At 42.9% G+C, this 21,787-nt stretch overlaps 1 protein-coding gene across 9 annotated transcripts in view; it reads left to right on the plus strand.

Moving 5' to 3' along the window:
- Positions 1 to 21,787, plus strand: part of TEAD1 (TEA domain transcription factor 1) — a 165,078-nt gene that overhangs the window by 108,547 nt on the left and 34,744 nt on the right. For 4 of the 9 annotated variants that reach the window (XM_062620189.1, XM_062620190.1, XM_062620192.1 and 1 more), the window contains 5 exons: positions 8,015 to 8,079; positions 10,867 to 10,929; positions 11,018 to 11,080; positions 20,770 to 20,904; positions 21,096 to 21,142. In XM_062620189.1, the coding sequence (XP_062476173.1) occupies positions 8,015 to 8,079; positions 10,867 to 10,929; positions 11,018 to 11,080; positions 20,770 to 20,904; positions 21,096 to 21,142 (373 nt within the window). Of the gene's footprint in view, positions 1 to 8,014; positions 8,080 to 10,866; positions 10,930 to 11,017; positions 11,081 to 18,455; positions 19,574 to 20,769; positions 20,905 to 21,095; positions 21,143 to 21,787 lie in introns of those variants that run through there. The other 5 variants (XM_062620196.1, XM_062620193.1, XM_062620194.1 and 2 more) reach the window with 5 other exon arrangements.

Below are 21,787 nucleotides of genomic sequence, written 5' to 3' on the forward strand. Positions count from 1 at the left end.
TGTTGAGGGTTTTTTTCAGGATTGTAACAGTGGGAATACAAATGGATTTATGTTTCTGTAATTGCGGTAAACATATTTTAAAAATCACTATTTGATTAACTGTAAATATTACCAGTTCAGAGGTTAAATGCTGTTGCTGAAGTCATTCAGGGAAATCCAGAAGAAGTGTAAATACGGTAGAAAAAGCTAAACAATACGGCAAAGGAATATTTGCTGACTTAAGAGTGCAGGATCAACACCAATATTTTTCCAGTGATGCTAAACCTCTTGTAACTGCTAAATTGGATTTGTAGTTGAATGAAGTATCAGCTGCTGTTGGACAAGCCCATAAAGGCTGGACGGCTGGCCTTTTGTAGGCAGGGCTTAAAGGACGATTGATATGTTTTAGCACTTTTGGGATTATTGTGATTAGGAGGAAGCCATTCTGAATGATAGAGAAAAGGGTGTAAAAAACACAGTCCACAGCTGGTAAGCAGCATGTGTTTGCTATAAGGAGAGGTCACGACTAGTTGATCCTGCTGGTTCTGGCGTTGATTGACAGTCAAGAAAACTTGATATTATGAAGCAGACCCTTCTCTCCCCCCCCCCCCCCCCCCCTCTTTTTTTTCTTAAGGAAATGATGCCTTTGTTGTGTAAAGCCAAAGTACTTTCAAAACCTGGAACACTCACCGGTTGCAAGCTAAATAAATGTTCAGAGACACAGCTGCAAATTTGGAGTTGTTAAAATATCATCTAGAAATTAGTATTCAACCCATATCTGTGCGAACACTAAATAGGAGTTGCAGAATTAGCTCTGGTGTTTCTGTGTTTGCCTTTTTCGTATGTGTTAGTCTTAACTAAAAGCGCTCTTTGTTATATAGTAGAAAAATATGTGCTGAGTATGTGGAGATTTTGAGTTTGCTGAACTTGTTAACTATTATACCTCTGGTACCTGTATGATATTTGGCGAGGAATAATATGTGTAAAAAACATTTTACCATCTGGAAAACAGTTTAACAATTTTATTTCTATTAAACACCTGCCCCAGCAAACATGTAGGCTACTGCATCTTATCTCCGCTACCCACTTGGAAACCTAGAGCTTCCTTTTTTCCCCCCCTTTTTCTTTTGTAAGCAGCCATCCAAAAGCTCGCAAATGCACATTTAAATAGTTGGATCTCTGACTCTTTTTTAGTGGGGCTGTACCTCTTTCAAAATTTGAGTTTAGCATACCACACAGGAAAGAACACAAGCTTGCCAACTCCCGCTGAGCGTTTTTTCAAGCCTGTGAAAAGAATGAATTATTCAGCAGTAAGCATGCTTACAGCTGGCCATTTGGGAGCTTTGATGTGCGAATCAGGCGGTTGCATGAATGCCCTTATTGTCATGTTATGTGTACACAGTGTGTGAATTATTGAAAATAGTGAGGCCTGAGCCTCATCTGGTAGAGATTACAGTGCAGGCATGCTGGGTGAAGGTCTGTAATTGAAAATCCCCAGATGCTGTTTATTTGGCCTCTGTCACGTGGCCTTCTGCAGAAAGCTTGTCTGAACAAAATGCTGCCCGCCTGGGAAGCGCCGCCCAGCCCCCTCGGCAGCCCTCGCAAGCCCAGTGTGCGCACGACTTAAACACCTGCCCATAATATTTTTAAAAGCTTAAATTAGATTTGCCTATAACGTTTAAATAGAGGATGCCTTACTTAGGGGTTTAAACTGCTTAGCCAGTTGTTGACTTGCAGAGCTCTTTTATCTACAAGAGGCTTTTTTGTTAGCCAATTTAGCTGTAAAGCAGCTTCGGAAACCGGCACTGGCAAATTTTAGGCGAACTCTCCCAAAGCCGGATATTCTGCTGGCAAAGCGCAGCAGAAGAGCACCAGGGCTGAGCGCTGCAGCACAGCAGCCCTTCCTCTGCAGACCGCGAGCCCAGCTGCCCAAGGGCCCCATGGCCACCTTCTGATGGACGAAAGTGTTCAAACCAAGCATGTCCCTGCAGACGATGGCCGCATGCGGACCCTGCAATGTCGGGTGGGATCTGGATCCGGCCCATGCTCAGCAGTGAGACAACGGGCTCAGTGCCACTCACAGGAGCTGTCTTGGGAGAGCCTGAGGTGCAGCGAGCTCATCAGCAGGCTCCTCACCAAGCAAAATTCCCCTTAGCTCTCCAAATTTGGCCCCTGGGCACACGTGCAACACTTTGCAATCACCAGGCTGTTGTAGCACCTTCAAGCAGAGGCAGCCAAGGATGGAGTTTACCATAACCAGCTGAAAAGCTTTGCCATGAGCAGGAGGTAAATAGTTTGGTGCTGGTCTGTCCCTAGGCTTTGCACTCAAGAGGCAAAATACCTGTGTCGAGCCAGAGTCTCTTAGAACTTGGGGGAATTCACAGTAAGCCACTATCTGAAAAGAGTGAACTTTTCTACTTGATCATTACTTGAATTATTTTGCGGAGTATGAAAACTTTTAAAAATCAGCTCTCCATTTTCAAATTGCTAACCAGCTTGGTTTCCCACACTCGCCTATTTTTATCACATTTAGACAGTGCCTATTACTAGGAGCTGGGAGGGCAGGGGTTTAAGTTGTGTCATTAATGTTCTAAATAAAGACACCCACCTGCCATGCAGCCAGTGGCTCCACAGGCTTGCGATGCACAGGCTTGCTGCCCTGTTGCCAGTGGGGACTGGGTTTGAGCAGCAATGCCTGTGGCTGAGACCAAGGGAAAGGGATCTGGCATGGCTGGGGATATGTCCACAGCTCATGTATGTCTTGGTAGAGCTGCCTGTGGTGGCCTGGTGGCTCCTGTGCAGAGGTGATGGTGCCATTTGTGGCATGTGAAGGGGTTGCCAGTTATGGCCTCCTCACTCAGGAGGTGATTTTCATACTGGGGGCCTTGCCTGTGCTGGGCAAGTGGGGCCAAACCCACCCTCAGCAGCAGCAGTGGCACCTGAGATCCTGTTGCAGACCTTCGTGGGGGCTGATGCTTGGATGCCTTAGGCTGTTTTTGGAAATAGCATTAGCGGGGGAGGCCTCCATGCACAAGGCCCCTCTGTAAGAGCAACAACTGCCTTCCCTGAGGAGAAGCGGGTGGGAGCAGCCTCTCTGCAGCTTTGCAGCTGCTTCTACTTATTTTGAACAAGGGCAGAAATGTCAGCCCTCCACGCTGCCTGCGAGGTGTCCAGGATCACCACACACCCCCTTGTTTAGGGTGATACTCCTCAAGGATATGGCAGTATTTTGGGAAGGTGAGGAAGCCTGTATCCCGTTGCTTGGCAGAAGCAGGGCTGCCCTTGGGGCCCAGTCAGATGTTTCCTAGCTGAACCCCCATTTTACTTTCTGCCACGATTAAAGATGTTCAAGGCCAGGTTGGACAAGGCCTTGGGTGATATGATTTAGTGTAAGGTGTCCCTGCCCACGGCAGGCGGGTTGGAACTAGATGATCTTAAGGTCCTTTCCAACCCTAACGATTCTATGATTCTATGTTCTGTTGTGTACAGTGCCTCTATGTCAGCACCAGTGGATGGAGAACTAGAGTTTGCAATTGCACTGGCAGTAAAGAAGAGCATGACAGATAGAAGGATTTAAAAGGGAAAAAAAACCAAACAGCAAAACACATAAACCCCCTCCAGCAAGCAAACAAAACACACAAGAAGAAGCCTATATAAAATATTTGTTGTGGTCCTCTCCAGATCTTTTCAAAACCCTTGGAAAATATTCTTGTGACGTGAAGATGTTTTATCTGATTGTGCCCTTCCCCATGCCTCTCTTTGGTACCTGAATTGAAACATTCAAAGTAGAGACTGTTGTAGTGGATGACAAGAAGGAGCTGAACATTATAGTTCATAAACCTGACCTCTTCTGCCAGGCAATTTCCCAGAGATATATGACAGGGAGGGAGAGAGAGGGAGGATGTGTATGGAAAGTATTTCCATAGCTGAGCTCTTCTTAGAGAAAAACAGATCCATTTATTAATGAGTGTTTTTTACCCTAAGGTTTCTAAAGGGCAATTAAAGAAGTTCCTTGAGCTTCATTTTGTATAAAGCTTTTCTCATTCCCAAGAACAGGAAAGGGTGTTTTAGCCTTTTTTTCTCTAAAATCTTCTCTGGGCCATAGCTGATTGGGAGATAAGATCTTTTCTGCTAGTATCTGTTGAGGTTGGTAAAGAAGAGCACCAGTTTCGGTAGATAACGGAAAGGCTGTAAACTTGTAGTCAGGGACATCTAGCTTGTATGTTAGGCAGTGCTTGTTTTTTGTGTTTATGGCTTTTGGTAGTCCAAAACCAGGATTTATTTCTTTTCAGATCACTGTGTCTGGGCAGAAGGTATCTAGTGAGCTTCATGAGACTACAGTATCTCCTGCTCTCGTTAAACCTGCTGCAAGTTTCTTTGCTGTGTTGAAAACTTGGCTGTAAGGAAAACATAAGGTTGTTGTCTCGGCCACTTTGCATGGTTTCTTATAGAGTTCCTCCTCCTTCTAGGTAAAGTCAGACTATTCCACCCTCTTGACTCTTCTCCAGGAAGGCTTCAGATAGACCTCACCTTAAGGGGAAGCGATCACTTTGCAAAACCACAATCTTGTTAGTCATACCCCTGCCAGGCTAGACAGTGACTAAAGAGCCCCACCTTGGTTTGAGCCAGAGCACTTCATGGGTGGACTGGGGCTCAACTAGAGATAGCACTTGGCCGGTATTTTGAATAATACAGTCTAGACTTTCAGTGCTTGATGTTCTTTATAAAGCTACTTTTCTTGTCAAGTGCCTACCAGGGAATCTGAGCTTTCCTTCAAAAATAGGTTTTTAGCTCTCATGACTGGGAAGAAAACTGTAGAACCTCAGCTACAGCTGAGGGATGCATGGGACTGGCTTAATTGGCAAGGGATGGCTGGAGTGACCTGTGCTTGACCATGTATCTGAAATATCTTCAGTGTAGACAGAGGGATGAGAGATGGAAACACATCTTTTACATTACCTTGTAGAGCAACTGGCTCCTAATGAAGACAGCCTGGCAATGCTTTTTGCACCAGAAAACCTACTCTGGGTGTTTAATGTATGCACATACTTTGAGATATGCAAAGAAGGAGGGGGGACATTCCCTAATTAAACCAAAATGTGCTTTCAGAAATAGGAAAATGTTCATACCAATTACTGTATTGAAGACAGCAGGAATATGGTTATCTATGAATCTGACCAGATCTCAGAGGCTTGCTGTTGCAGGCTAACGCCCCTTTGGGCTCCATGTTGGCAGGTGGTAAAATTCATCTTCCTGATTTTCTTTTAGTTTTTGTGCACCTCCACTTTCTGCTAGCCCGGTATTCATTAGGGGGACACTGCAGAAGCATAGAAAATATCAAACAAGAAGGTTTTGTAAAACTCTTGTGCAAACCACATTTAGTATCACGTACTTCATTGTATACCTTTCCTTTCCCTTCTCATTGCTGTGGCCTCAGGCTTCCAACCTCTCCTTGGTTCCTTTTCCCAAACTGTATAATGTTTTTCCACTGTAGAACTTTTCCATCTACTATAAATGAAGAGTAGAGCAGCTCTGTTTCTGTCCATGCCCAACACCTGCAAGTGAAGCTGCCATCCTGGCACTGTGAGGTAGCTGCTGTTGCTGCAGAAGGTGATAGAGGGTGTTGTGGTTTAAGCCCAGCCAGTAACTCAGAACCACGCAGCTGCTCACTCACTTCTCCCCCGCTCCCCCCTCCTTCCTTCCCCTGCTCCTGGAGGGATGGGGAGTAGAGTTGAAAGAATGTAACTCCCATGGGTTGAGATAAGAACAGTCCAGTAACTAAGGTATAACACAAACCACTGCTGCTACCACCGATAGCAATAATGATAAGGGAAATAACAAGGGAAGAGAATACAATCACTCACCACCTGCCAACCAATACCCAGCCCAACCCGAACAGCGATCTAGCCTTTCTAGGTAACTGCCCCCAGTTTATATAGTGGGCATGATGTGCTGTGGTATGGAATACCTCTTTGGTCAGTTTGGGTCAGGTGTCCTGTCTCTGCTTCCTCCTGGCTTCCCCTCCTCCCTGGCAGAGCATGAGACTCAGGAAGTCCTTGGTCAGAGTAAACATTACTGAGCAGCAACTAAAAACATTGGTGTTATCAGTGCTGTTCCCAGGCTGAAAGTCAAAAACACAGCACTGCACCAGCTACTAAGAAGGAGAAAAATGACTGCTACTGCTGAACCCAGGACAGGGACAGCCACCACAATGAAAACAATATCTCCATATTTGAAGTGAACAGTTGGATTATGAGAAAGAATATGAAAATAGCGAGATGCAGAAATCGAGTATTCCCTAGTTTCACCCCATGAACACAAGGCTTTTGTATTTATGGGGTGAATGCAAATTGCAATGGGCACGACAGGCTGCAGAACTTCTGTCCAGCCAAAAGACAAGGTCTTTGCGTGAAATTAGGTAATAACTAGCTGCTCCTCTGTTTGTGTATGGAAATCCCCCTTTGTGTGCAGAAATGTTGCTTGTTTGCATAAGTGCTCACACAAAATGTACCTCTCAAAGTTTTTCCTGGAGAGACCTGCTGAAGAGTTACAAACCTCACATTCCCATTATTGTGACATGTTGTGGGAAACCTGGCGCACAGTCCAGACCGAAACAGGGAATCTGAGAAAGCATGTTGATATTTCATATTCTAGTACTGTTTTAGCAAACAATCCACCTAAGAGACAGGAGCCATGAGACATTTGATAAAAAGGGTATAAAATAAGTCCCAAAGGGAGAGACAGAAGAAAAGAGGAAAATGAAGGTCTAGTTTGACTAACTGTGTTCAGTCTTCCAGTCAAGAAAATGCTGTTTAGACATAGGCAGGCTACTTCAAAACTTACCTGTCTCTCCCCCACAACATCAGACTGAAAGAGTTTGAGTCCCTGGCTGATATAATAACTTTCTGCATTCCACAGCTATGTACTCATCCATTTTAAAATAACCTGGTGGGTGACAAGTTATTTTCTTAACCTCCCCATTTTCAGCTTGCTGCTAAATCAGTTTTCTCATTTTCTACACACAGGCTGCTTATCCCCTGTACTGAATGCAAGTAATTCAATAACTTAGTACTTGTTGAACAAGTATATTTAAGTTATTACAGCTTATGGAGAAGTAACATAATATGAAGTGAAAATAAACAGGGTACCACATAAAACTATGTCATCTTCCATGTCAGCAATATTTAGGAAGGAAATTATTTGGAAAGAAAACATTAGTTTGTATTAGGTAGCATAATGTGTGACTGAAGAAGAGTCAAATAGCTGCTTTAGAAACTTGGAAATACTATACATTTCCAAGAGAAATAGAGCTCTGAATAACAAACCACAGTGTTGATCAGCCCCACTGCAGCAGGAACTTAGGCACACCGCAGGGTGACCACTCTTATGCGTAGAGTTTAAGGGTGTGATTGATAACCTGCTGAACTGAGGCAGTGATTTCTGTCAGTGGAGGAGGCAGAGGGCTTCCCAACAGTAAGGGCAGATTTTGCTGTCCTCCTCATAGAATTAAAACTTGGAGAAAAGCTGACGCAAAACCATAGCATCTGGGTGATTGGCGCTTTGGCTGAAGTGGCACACAACCTTCTTATGAGCAGCTGCTTCTCCCACCAGGGGTCCAGGTGGGCAAGGAAGGCAAACACCACCCCATGCAGTCGGGAGCAAAGCCACAGAAGCTCAGACCTTGTATGAGCTCCAGCATGGGGAGTTCTCCAGCAAGTGACCATCCTGGGCGCCAGCACTGGCCAAGGAGGTTTCCCTGTGCCTGCAAACAGCTGCAGGATTTCATCAGGAAAACACCGAACCCATAGTCCTCTACATAGTTTGTGTGGCACATACAATGTCTGTTAAGGAGAGGGAAAAGAGATACTGGTGAAAAATGAGAAATATTGAAAAAACAGTTTGCAATGGAAAAGTGGAGTAGGTGTGAGAAAACATAAGCCTCATATGCATGGAGCTCATGTTTAAATGTGGTGTTTTGATGGTGTTTATCTATGTGAAGCTGCTTGTCCCTTATCATTAATTTTCTTTGTTTCAGGTAGGAATGAATTGATAGCCAGATACATCAAACTTAGAACAGGGAAGACACGGACCAGGAAGCAGGTAAAATAACCCAGTGGGGAAGTATGCATGTCAGTGAATGACAAAACATGGCATTTTTGGCTGCAGTGGCTGTCTGTGCTTCAGCTCTGATGAGATGATGTATTGACTTCACTGTTCAGATTAAATACATGTTGTTTAGAAAATATTTAAAACTGTGGCTTCTTTATGTTGCACATCATTTCAGTGGCAATTTGAGGATGAATTTTTTTACTAACCTATGTATACATGAAGCTATTATCCCCTGTATTTGGGGGAAAAAGTGACAGAAATTGAAGCAGAAGCATGAAGCATTGTGCCTTATTTCTTCATAAGGACAATTGCAGAATATCATGGTTATTTTAAGATGGTGAATAACGTAACTTATAAAAGTCCAGATAATTTGCCTATATAATAGAGGTTATGATCCCTGGATATGAGAGGTAAATAAATAAATAGCTATCAGGACTGATCATAATCATGCTCTCAGTTCATGGGCAGTATTTGCTACGGGATGAAAAAATAACACAAAAAAATCCCCTAAGAGCCTTCAGGCACCTGGTCTGTGACCACCATAAGATTTCATTCATCAAAGAGTCGGAATAAACCTCTAACCAGTCATAAGGGTTTTTTTGAGATGATTACTACATGACCATTAACTTATACAACTAAATCCTTCATAATATCCATGGTGATCAGCAGCCTCACAGAAGGCACACACTCCGTGTAGTTCACGCAGTGGTTACTAAACCTTTGCACTGTTTAAAATGCTTCGCAAATCACAGAGTCCCATTGCTTTCTCTAACGTCAGGTGCAAAATTCCCCTTCACCCCATCCATGTACGTGACAAAGGGGAAGGCAGAAGCTCATACACTTGCATGCTCCGTGCATTTTGTAGTACAGGAAAAGGTGATGCTGAGTCGGCATGCACAAAGGTGGCCAGCTGCCAGCGCTTGGATTTAAAGCACTTTGAACTGGGTGATATTTTGCCGTGGGTGGTATCCTTTGTCAGTCAGGAAGAAAACAGATGTACAAGGGATGAAAAAATTATGAGAAAGGAAAGAAACTGCAGCAAGTGGAGAAGGAACAAATGAAAGATTGGCAAAGAAATCTGAAGCAAAAGACAAATTCCCAAGTTCTGCCCTGCTATGCCCATGCGAGCTCCAAGAGTCAGGAGTTACACTGGGATATTAAAGTTGCATCATGAGTCAAACTGCAGACCTTGGGGCTAGATTCTTGGCCAGCATGTGTTGGTAGAGCTGTGGTGAATCCAAGGAGGCTGTGGTGTCTTACATATGTTCTGCCTCCATACTTGTACAACCCTCCATAGCGATTCATAAATCACTTTAGATCAAGCGTTTAGAAAAGTTTGATCGTCATTACTTTTGAGTTTCAACTGAGCAATTTAATGTTACTATTGTGCTTCTTTGTATAACCTTTACCACCACTAATATCCTACTGAAAGCAAAACAAATGAACGAGTGTGAAAACTTCATCTACATGCTTGACTACAAAATTGCTTAGCAAGCAATAGTATAACTGAATTACTGCAAACCATTTCCTGTGTTGCTTCCTGAAGAAGTCTGAAGGTGGCCTTCAGGGGCTGTGTTCATTTATGCATTACTGTTTGTTTCCCTACTAAAATACAGGCTTTTTGTTACTATTGTCATGGAATAGTCTTCTAGAGGGAGGAAATCAAGCTTTGTTTCTCCTTTTCTTTTGCTTTGTTCTTTCCCAGACAGGACCTATAACTAACTTAGGAAAAATATGCAACATCTGATATGGTATGCCTTGGGTCAAACAGGAGTAAGAGATTTCTCTTTAGCAGTTGTTACCATAACTGCAGGTTTTAAACTTTCACGCACAGGGCTGTAGGATGCTGAGTGCTGCCGGGCAATGCTTGCAGCAGCATCATTAAAACCTCATCATCAACAGAATGGATTTCAGTATGTGCCTGAGTAATCAGAAATGTGAATTTGGGTCCAGACCCTTAGCTGCACAGACAACATGAGGCAATGGCCAATAACTGGTCTTGTGCAGGACTGGGTTTACACAGGTTTGTTACCAAAATGTAATGACAATGAGCCAAACCTGGACATCATTCAAGTTGATGTCAGTTACTGGTCCCCACTTACGTGTGTGTTTTGTGGGCAGACTTGATGCTGGGATTACTAAGGAAGCCAGCACGGGTTCAGGGACCTATGTTGTGTCAGTATTTTATCATTTGTACCAGAATTTAAAGCATTTCAAGTGGGGGCAAAATACAGCCTGAGGCTCCTCATTGGAGCTGCAGAACACGATAAATAATGAATAAAACTTCTTGGTGCCAAGTTATGTCTCAAGCCTAGTGGCAAATGGTCAGAGAGGGCATCTGCATCCCCTGCAGATGCGGTAGAAATCCTGTGAGCTCCCCGCATGAGATCGCAGAGCCTGACCACAGAGGGGATTGGTACCAAAGCACGTGGGCTGTGTCCAACTGTGAACTGTGTCTTCTGTCTCGTAGCTGAATGCACAACCTGGTGGAGTATACCTTTGTTTTTTTTTACTCTTTTTTTCCTCTTAATCAAGTCACTGCAGTGATGACCTGTATTGTTAAGCCTCAGTGCTAAGAGATTGGTATCTGGCTGGGAATGTGGTATCTTTAACAGCAGAGCTTACTGAAGATGCAAATAACTTCCTCCCTTCAGAAAAGTTTTGTGGGTTGTTTTTGTTTTGGTTTTTTTTTTTAAGTAGACGTTTTAAATTTGATTTGCTTTTTGTTTTTCTTTTGTTTGTTGTTTTTTTTCCCCCCTATAAACCTGAACAATGTAGGTGTCTAGTCACATACAGGTCTTAGCAAGAAAGAAAGTTCGAGAAATTCAAGCCGCCATTAAGGTACGTTTGGCTTGCCCAGTTGTAGGGGGCTTTTCATCTCCATGGTTACAGGCTTTTCCTTTGTTTCCTCCCTTCCCCTACCCTGCAGGTGTCTAGTCACATTCAGGTTCTTGCCAGAAGGAAATCTCGTGATTTTCATTCCAAGCTGAAGGTATGCGCTTTTCTGCTTTTGGGCTTGTGGTTGCTATGCCTGTCCCTTCCTCCTCCCCGCGGTGATGGGTGAGCGCCTGGTGCTGCTGTGCCTGTAACCTCGTTTTCCTGCATGTGGTAGCTGTCTGCGTCTCTTTGTGTTTAATCTCCAGTTTCTGCACTAGCATCCACATTAAAAACATTGTTTTAACACTGTCCAAATGCAAAGTGCACTACTCTTTGTAACAGCTCGGCACCTAAACCTGATTTTTAACCTATTAGTCTATTTCATTTATATTTTTAACAGTTGAGTGCTAGAAGTGTATTTAAATACATGGGGGTTTTATACAGTCGTGTAGGCACTTTTTCTTTTTTGCTTTTTCCAGAGGGGGAATTGGGGTAATTGTTTTCCATTCCCAAATGTTTTTTGTCTGTGCTTTTGAAATGCCATCAAGACTACTTAAAATAGATTGCTTATTCCAAGTGCCAGAGAGCACAGCTCATCAAGATTGCTCAAACTGTAAGGTGTTTCTAGAGTATAATCTAGTATCACCTCCAGTTACATGCTATTTACAAGATTCCCTGAAATTATTTTTTTTTTTAAGTAAAATATTGGCATTTAATCTTTGAAGAGCCTTAGTCAGAGTCCTGTTCAGGGAATATTAAGTATGTTTGCTTAATCTGACATGATGAATTGTACATGTCCCTGTTTTCCCTGCTTTCCGGAAAGAAAAATATATTCTAAGGCTAAAAAGAAACTCTTGGAAATGCTTAATAGGGGTTTCTTGGATTGCTTTTTTCAAGATTTCCAGCAGAGATTCTGGGACCTTTTTTGTTTTGTTTTCACATTATTTCAAAGTGGAAGAGGGGGTTTTGCAGATTTTGCTGTTGACTTTTTCCCCTTTTTAATAACAAGCAAAGGAACTTGTAAATCTTTTACTTCCCTCCCTTTTTCTTTTTTGTTGATTTCCCCACACTCCTCCCCCCGAGATGAGAACAAGTCACGTTTTTGTTCTAGCTTAAAAGCAAAATGTTTCAGAAAGTAATTTCACAATACTAAGCGGTGAGCACTGCAGATGCTTACCAGGATCCTGGAACTGCAGCATATAAATAACAGCCTGGCTTTGTAACAGGCCTCCTTGACAGAAGCACTGGGTTTTTCATCCGCAGTGGGCAGCATGCTGGCAAGCTTGTATGGCTGTTGGTGGCTGGCTTTTTAGCTGCACTGGCTGAGCAGTTGGGGTTCATAAAGAACAACTAAGACAACTTAAACGTACTGCTTTTTAACCGAGGGTGCAATAATACAGAGATATGTGGCATTTTAAGCTTAAGTTGTCAATTCTTGATGCCTAAAATTAAGTAAGTAAATAGGTGGTCTTGCTTTCAGAGATGCTCGGCACCAGCAGCTCTCAGAGAGTTTTATAGGACTGGTGAGCGCTCAAGGCTATGTAAATCAGGAAGCCAACTTTAATACCAAAAACCAGGCCTAAGAGCCTAACAGAAGTATTGGAGTTACAGTTCTAAAATATTTTCCTTTCTGGATGTCCAAAAGAGCTTAAAATATGAAGACACTTACAAAGCAAAAAAAAATTATTTTTAAATACTGCTCCTGCTATCTGATTTTTGTTGAAGCTTTCCAAAGAAAAAAGAAGTTAGCTAAACCCTAATAGTATTGGAGACCCCTAGCCAAAATGCCATTTGCAGTAAATAGAGATCCAGATGGATTTTTTTCATTTTAAGGAGTCACCTCAAGAAGGAAAGCTCTATTAGGGCAACACAACACCTTGTTAGGGCTTCAGACCTTGCTTCCTTTTCACACCTGTCAGCGGGGAGCTGCTGTTTTGGTGCAATGAATTGATTGCTTCAGGAAGAGTCTCCCATCTCCACAACCCTCGTACTCTGCAGGGGCATTTGATTTGACTCTACAACTACACGGTGAGCATGGAGTACACACTGGCGACAAGGTTTGCCAGCCGCTGGCCTTGCCACCTTCCAGGCATCGCTGATGGCAACAAATGTCCCAGCCCTTCCCCAACTTGTCTTGCTGGCCAGCTGCCAGGTACTCATGCTGACTCCAAGACTTAGCTCCCCAGGAACCCTGTCACAGCCCTGGTGACTCCTCCATGGACCCCAGCCTGAGGGGTGACCAGAAAGGGCAGGGGAGCCAGGCTTTCCCCATCCATCTCCCTCTTCCTTTTCTTGCCATTCTTAATGAAAGAGGTGCAATGGCATGACATCTGCCCTCCTGCACAGGACCCTTCCAGAGAAGTTGCAGCATCCCACAGACCTTGTTATCCCCACACAGAAGAGATGAAACTTTGATGCAAGAAGGTGCTGTAAGGGAGCTGCCTTTATGAGAAAGAGAGCCCTTGCTTTTCCTGCTGGGGAGCTGCAGTGTTACTCCCTGGAAGTGGGAAAAGCTGCTTAATTTGGACCCGAGATGGAACATCATTCCTCCAGACATTTTATTAGTGCTCTTGCCTGGTTTTCTTATTATTTCTGTGTTTAAACATCTGTATGGGCCAGTGTCCTTTGAAAACTGTCTGAGAGGGATATCACTGGTGTGAAAGGAAGACAAGGTGAAAATATCTATGACTGCTGACTGTTTCAGTGGGGGTCATTTTGGCAGCAGCCTGGACTCCCCCATCAGCCTCCTCAGGAAGATGATACAGCCTCATTTTTCTGGAGCTGGTGCAGTCCGTGCTTCCTCTTGAAGGATGACCAATACGAAGATACCCAAGGGAAGCACTGCTTCCAACCCAGGCCAATCTCATCCTTTTAACAATGAGCTGACACTTGCAATTACTCTCTAAAAGCTGTGATTGGTGGCATACAGGGGAGCAGTTGCTACTTAAAAAAACCCATGCATCTGATGTCCAGTTCCCTACCTACAGTGTGAGTTGCAAGCATTCTGTGGATTAATGAAGAGATCCTTCATGCCACTTCACAGCTGTATGTTCAGTCAGCTTGACCTGAGGACATCTCCCATGTTTCTTTCTCTTTGCCACCAGACATCCTCCCTGCGCACCTCCCATGCATTCCTGAGGCCAGGTATTGCAGAGAAGCTGATTGCTCCTTGTGTGCCAGTGGTGCTTTAGCTGAGCTAATCACAGGCAGGGTCTTGAGGATAGCAGGGGTATGGCATGGAGGCTCCTGTCCCCCAGCTGACATCTGTTGCTAGTGGTTTTCTTCATAATGCTTTTTCGTACCGATCTTTTGGGATGTGGCCAATCTGTCCTGTTGACAGATCCTTAGTTCCTGGTCTCTTAGTTTGAGGAAGAGTATAACAGTAACTCTTGTTTCCCAAGTATCTGCTGAGTTTATTTGATACCAAGAGATCTTTCTGTCTTGCCTTGGTCTGAATCCTGCTCATGGCAAGGGGAGTACTTGGGTGAATCTTCTTGTGTTTTCTTTGCAAAACCCAGATGGATGGAAGGATTTCAGAGCTATCTACACACATAGCATTAGATAGAATATTACTGAAGCTTACCCAGTAGATTGAAGTCTCACCTGCATGCCATAGAGTCTGCATGGTCCAACAAAGTCTGTTTTCTTTGATGCCTGCAGTCACTCTGGATGAACGGATCCGTAGCCTGCAAGAAAGTGAAGATTTGCCTGTAAATGCTATTGCAACATTTCAAGACCACCAGTAGAGAATGTCCCACAAGCCCTTCCAGGGATGTTGTACTTTCTATTTTTTTTTTTCTTATTTCAGGAAAATAAACTTGTTTTAGGGATTTTAATCTGATTTTCTGAAGTTGTTAAAATCTTCCTGAAGTTAGAGGAATTTCATCTTATGAAAATGGAGAAGCTGAGATAAAGCTGTCCTTGGAGACAGATCTGAAAGGCAGCTCCTCTTCATGACATTTCCTTTCATGCAGAGGCTGGAAGAAGCAAAGCAGAATTTTTACACTCTAATGTGTTTCTGTGTCAAATACACCAGTCCATAGTGTTAGGTTGCAACATTTCCCATCTTTGCACTGTCAGGGAGCCAAAGTCACCTCTGTCCATTCAGGAGAAAAGATGGATTGGAAGCTGAGCATAAATAGAGAGTAAAGGTCTTCACAGCAGGGTGTACATCTATCTTAGACTTTCATTTCAGATATTTTTTCATAGTGCAAGATTAATTAGACACAGACAAAAAGAAACATTAAAATACCTACAGTTCATATGTATTGCATGTTTTAAAATCCATTATTCTACATTCTGCATTGAGGGATAAAAAGAAAATATTGTCAATTATAAAATGCTAAAGATAGCTCTATACTTTTTAAATGAACAATGATAAAAGCCTTGAAATATTCCCTTTGATGTGAATGGAGTCTTCAGCATTTTGAAATACAATAAGATGGATTAATTGCTACTCATTAGGCAGCAAGTTGGGACAGCTTTGAATGCACATTCTCTTCTTGGCATTAGCTATTGCCTGGCTGAAATAGCCAGCTTTTGTATTTACTCCTGTCTTCTCTAATAATAAGCAAATTGGAGATCAGGGCTAGAAACACTGAAGTGCTCTCTATCTTTTGTCCAGAACAATTGTATATTGTCGTGATTTGTTTATCTTTTTTGAGCTACAGCTAATTATTGCAAAGTTTATTTGAATCAATACGAGATCTGAGCAGAAATAACATCTGCAAAATTGCTTATTAGGAACCTGGTTTATGTGTTAGTGTTACTGTAATATCCATTTTGTAAGCAAATTGTTGTTTCTTCTCTTATGTCTTTTTCTTATTATTTTATTTTTCCTTACAAGAAAAGTTTTGTATTTTAAATATTAGTACAGGTTTTAGGGTTTCTTGAATTAATACTGTGTTCTGTTTTGCTTACTTTTCCTCATACTCTGATTTTTTTTCTCCCAAAGCCATAGATAACATGGTATTCAAAGCCCCATTTATCATTCTAGGACAATAGTTTTTATTTTTTGCTGTAGAACTTGTTTGAACTGATTGAATTATTCATCTGTTTATGTTGGATTAAAAGAAAGTCAAGCACAAATCCTTTTGTGCTTGTCATGTAGAACTCTTGCTTCATGTGGGGCTTTTATAGATATTAATAATTGGATGATACTGGGGAATTGTGATTATCTAATATAGCTATGTATTTTGCATTCCAAAACTAATGGGTGAAAAGTAAACCTCAAGGGCCTGATTCATTAAAAGTTATATAGTCTCCTTGCATTAGATTCTTAGCACTTCCACTTTTCAAAAACGAAGTGCTTGCAACTGCAGCCAGAAGCAGTTGGCTAAACCATGAGGCAGATCCTGATCTCCATTACAGTGGTGGCATTTTAGGGGTTTAGTGGAACTAGACCAGATTTCCACTCATTATACTCTAAATCCACTTTGGTAATGTTCATTACTAATTATGTACCACAGTACAGAAGGACTGCTGCCTTCCCTTCCCCTTCTAAAAGAGAAGGCAGCAGCCTAAGAGTGCAGTCTGTTACTTAGCTGCAGTGTCATTCCTGGGCAGCAGCAATCCCTTCAGACCTCATAAATAAAGTAGCGTCAAGCCAGGCCAGGGCCAGATAGGACCTATCCAAGGAATACCTTAAGCTCCAGCAGCATTTAGTGATTCAGTAGGAGATAGTGTCCCCCCACGCCTCTGCCGAACCTCAGCATGGGACTGTGCATCACCCTGGGCCAAACTCTTATTTTGCAGACAGCAGCGTAAACCTCATTGACCCAAAAGTATTTATTCCAGCTTGACACAGCAGCACAAGTGAGAGCGAAACCAAACCCTTTTGTCTTGGACAAGATAGGAAACCAAAGTCTTAAATATTTGCAGTCATTAAAAATCCCACAACGTTCCTGTTTAGAGTAGGGGTGTTAACCCATTTGTCCTGGCAAAATTCCAACCTGGGTAATTACCGTAATCTGCCTGTTTAAATTACCCCTGCCGTTTTAATTGGATATATGACTTCTCTAGCTGCCTAAACTGTGATGTAATACCATTGTGTGTTATTAATCAGTTACCAAGTTTCATCCCAGAAGCAGCTGTATTGCAGTGATAGGTAGAAAGACTCATTCCCTCCTGGTTACAAGCGTTCTCCGTTACAGCATAAAAAACCTCCAACATATACTTGGGTTTTTAAGTGGCAGACAAGCTAGTATTTCAGTTTAAATAAACAGCTTTAAAATGTGGTTTTCCCATTTGTTTTTGAAGACTATGAAGTCTGCCTGGTTATACAAGCACAGGCCACCACCTTGCAGCTCTCCAAAATGTTCCTGCAGCAAAAGGTACTCTTTTGGCAGTGGAAGTCAGGGCCTCTTATGTATTTGTATTTGATTTTGAATTGCATTTCTTTCATGTTTGAATGTGAAGATGCAGTTACTTTGAGAAAAACTGATCTTCCAACCATGGAGAGGTTCCTAAGTCTACAAAAGGTGAAACTTCCTGTTGATGTGTGTTGGCCTGAGGCTGTTGATGTCCAGTGGAGCTGGTAGATTGCCACCATTGAGAAACTTTGTAGGAGTTGTTGAAATTCCTCAAGACTAGCCCTGCTGGAAGGGCTGTATTTCTGAGCTGGCATCCCAAACACTTTTGCTTTCTCTATATCCTCCTGCTAATGTAATTGGTCAAAGTGGATGAGATGAATAGCCACTGCAAAATGCAGAACGTTCTAGGGTGAAAGCAGCAGTCGGCAAGAAGGAAGGCATATCCCTTCTCATGTCATGAAGCAGAAGATGTTTTCTCCCTCCAAAAATCCCTGTCCCTTTTCCTAAAATTCTGGCTCATCAGGCTCAGTGCCAATGGCAGCTGAGGGCTCCACAAGACAGTCTCAGTGTCCTTCCTTCTGTGAACACAACGGGTCTTCTTGAAGGAAGTGTAAGTTTTGGAAAATTTTTCCATAGTTCATTTCTCCTTAGTTCATCAGGGATTTACCTGCCCTAACTGTTGTCATGGTGTGCTCAGGCTCCTGTTCTAGTCCTTGGACAGGGATAACATTACAGAAAGTAACACACTCCAGTTGGTTTTGATGCCTGGCAAGCAAGAAATACATTGTCTCCTCCTCCAGTAGGTGCTTACTGCACTAACAATAGCAGGGGGTTAGCCGGCTGCCTTAGATTGGAGACTTCAGATGCCTGAAGTGAGGCAAGACGAACTATGCCATAGACATCATTTACGCTGGGCTCATGCAGCTCCCAGGTGTGGGCTTTTATATCCCCAACAAAGCTTTTATTTTCCTGTTCTTCTTTAGTTTAGATCCACCTAATAGCAGCCATTATATCAGCAGAACAGTATGAGTCTGGGAACGTGGCAGGAGCACAGGAGCTGGGCTTTCCTTTGGTGGCACTGGCGTGGCTGGTGGCAGCCAGGAGGCAGTGCAGGAGGGGAGGCTGTAGTGCCACAACAGCTCTGGAGAAAGAAGGTAGTATGAATGCAGCACTCAGTTTTGGAGATTACTAGGGCCCAAAGGCACACGTCTCTTGAATCATACATTTCAAACACAGGGTATTGATCCCCTTTATGTTCGGTTTTGTTATGATTCAGTCAACTGCAGGTGAGACTTTCATGGTTTGGCATTTCCAAGCCAGCTCCCCTAAAAAAAGAAAGGGGGAAGAGGAACAAAAGTCCTCTAGTGTTGCTTAAGGACAACTTGTGTTCATGTTTTCATGGTGGATGGTCCTTCTCACTATGCAGGAGAGCAGAGGTGTTGGCTTTCTGGATAGCTGTGTGAATGTCAGGACGCTGCCACTTTTTCACACCCACCAAAGCATTTTATAGCCCAGTGATCTGCAGGCACCCAAAGGCAGCCAGTATAACGTGCCGTGCACAAACCTCCCAAATACACCTGGGGCAGTGGTAGGTGCCTGTAGCTGGCAGAGACAGAGCTGACTTCCAGCTCTTACCCAGTGAACTGCTTGTGTTTATATGGGAAAGCTACAAGTTGGAGAAACCAAGTTTTGTTCGTGCACTGATGGGTAATGTGTCCCCCTGCCCGCTGCACAGCCACAGGGCAGAAGCTGCTCTGTCGGTGCACTGTCAGCTGTAGCGAGGCAGTCCCCATGAGGCAGGTCATAAAGCAGTGCCCGGTGCTGCTGTGCTGGAGGCAGCGCGAGTGAGTCCGCAGGTGTTAATGCTTCTGCAGGCAGTGGGTTGCACTTCAGGCTCACATCCTGTGCAGTGCAGAGGGGGACTGTGCTGGAGCAGCTACTCCCCTGCTCCACCTGCCGCTCTCCCAGGCTGCATCCCACAGGGGCTCCTTGCAACGGCTTAGGGAAACAAGCTCAGCAAAAACCCCCTTCACCCGCTCTCTGCAGCTGTCACACAAGGAGGTGGTGTTATTTCTCCCCAGTGTTGTTAGGGGTTTCTAATCCTTTTTATTTGTTTTCCTTTTAATGAATCAGTCCCTAGGTGAAAATAATGCATTTGTTTAAAGCTAATATCAGATGTTGAGCAAAACGCTCTTCCTTTTGTCTCTTGCTATTTTGTTCATATTTTGCTAAGAGTCTGCTCTTCTACACAAGCATTTTAATAAACTGTTTGTTGTTGTATCCAGGTAACAAGCATGGTAAGTATTTTAACTAAACCAAGTATTATGTACCTTAGCTGTGCTTGGCAGAATTTTTGGCTAGCTTTTCCTATACTTTTAGCCTGTGCTGTTTCTAAAGGAGCTATTCAAAGGAAGAAACTGCTCACCTATAGTACTACTATAAACAAGCTTTAGAGGGAGCATATGTGCAAAGTCATATACCATATATAAGAGCATGCATCTCTTGCCAGCATGCTTGCTACTTTGCTTGAAAAATAAAAAAAATAAAAAATAAAACTCCCAAACAAAATCCTTGCCTAATACTGCTTGTGTTCCTTCATTCTAAGCCACATACTTAAATATTAGCACTTATTAATACGGTGTTTCTGGTTGAGGAGCCCCACTTTACCAGATAGTAACAGTCTCTTGTTTACTTATTTTACCTGACCTAAGATATCCACTTAGTTAACACTGTTGCATTAAGAGGCTTTCCTTTTCTATTCTGTGATCATACATATTTGGCAGTGGCTAGGACTCCAAGCGCTGCTCTAAAACAAGTAATCAATAACAACCCATCTTTTCCTAAACTTGTTTCTGTATTCTTGGAAACAGAAGTTTCATGGCTGATTGTTTTCTTTGGGAACACTGTAAATTAGTAAAATTCCACAATTGGAAGTTTAAAATATTAATTACATTTTTGTGATCTATCTTTTAAAATACTTGTTGTAAAACAGAATCCAAAATGTTTCTAAACCTGTAAGCACAAAGAAAGATCTGTCATTGCAAGTCAGTCGCAGTTCTGTGTTCTCATTTTACAGTGTAATACAAAAGGCAAACTTCTCTTAGATCTAAACGACAGGGCGCCAGTCTCGGTGCTCCCTGTCCTGCAGGCAGAGCCTTACCAGCATTCTGTGTTTAGTCCAGCCTGATTTAAAATCAGCAGAATTTGCCCAGATAAACAAGTGGTCAATAGTTTGCTCTCCCAGAGCTTCCTGCTTGTTGGCAGAGCAGACTGTGAGAATTCAGGTCCACCATGCATGTCTGAGAGGAGGTTTTGCCTTGAGGTAGTTTGAGTGTTAGCCTCTGTGCTGTATTTTTTTTTCCTGCATGGTTTGCTATTTTTGCATTTTCTGTGTGGCTTTTTAAGTTTTTAGTTATGTGCTTGTAGCTGCAGTTATTTAACATCATTTGTTGTGCCAAATGTTTTAAGACTCCATGTAATTGTCATATTAAAGGATCAGACAGCAAAGGACAAAGCACTCCAGCACATGGCAGCAATGTCATCAGCTCAGATAGTCTCAGCTACTGCTATTCACAACAAGCTGGGCCTGCCAGGAATTCCCCGTCCTACATTTCCTGGGGCACCTGGGGTAAGTTGTTAGCTGAGTCCCAAAAACTCCCTGTATTCTCTAACAATGTGCAGTAGAAAATTAAGGCTGAATGAATGGATTAATACTTTTCACTTGTGTTTGCAAAAGGAATCATGCTTTTTCAGAAATATCCAAAGTCTTTCAACAAAGAAAACAATTGTGGGTCTGTTTGTTTGTTTTTCCTCTTCCAGTTTTGGCCGGGTATGATTCAAACAGGGCAGCCTGGATCCTCACAAGAGTAAGTCTGAAAATTAAAATATCCTTCTATTTGCAGCATGGGGCTGGCTTGTGCACTTCGCTGCCAGGGGATATCAGTGAGGCAAGAGCTAGCAATTTTTTCCAAAGAGGAGGAAAAGATAGTTGTAGGGAAAGGAAGAACCCTTACAGTGATATGAACTCACATTCAGAAAGTTAGAAGGGATCCTAGATTTCAAAGCTGAAGCTGAATACCTAATGAGCACGCTTCTTTTTCTTCCATTCCATGCTGACATGTGATGATAATACCAGGGAAGCAGTTTTTTAGGTTTTGTCTGTGGATAAGTTTCCGGCACATATACTTCCACCCTTTTTTAAATGTATAAGCAATACTGGAGGCAGAGGGGCACATGCTTTTCTGCAGGGCAGGAGATGACTGTATGAGGCCCATTAGTGGGATTACTACCCTTTGGCATCATGGTAGCAGCACCATGTGGAGAAGGAAGCCTTTGCCACTCTGTCAGGTGTTATGTTTTCTGCCTTGAGGTGATCTCTGGAGCAGTGTTTCCCAGCCTTATTTTTCAGCTTCTCATCACATTATTCCTTTGAAGCCCATGGGAGTCTTTGTGCCCCTGTAGTTTAATGTCCTCTGGATTTATTAGGAGTCAAAACAATCATCATCCATGTC

The sequence above is a fragment of the Pezoporus occidentalis genome, unplaced genomic scaffold (assembly GCF_034315485.1).
Source record: "Pezoporus occidentalis ecotype Australia unplaced genomic scaffold, CSIRO_AGI_Poc_V1 ctg22, whole genome shotgun sequence".
NCBI lineage: Eukaryota > Metazoa > Chordata > Aves > Psittaciformes > Psittacidae > Pezoporus > Pezoporus occidentalis.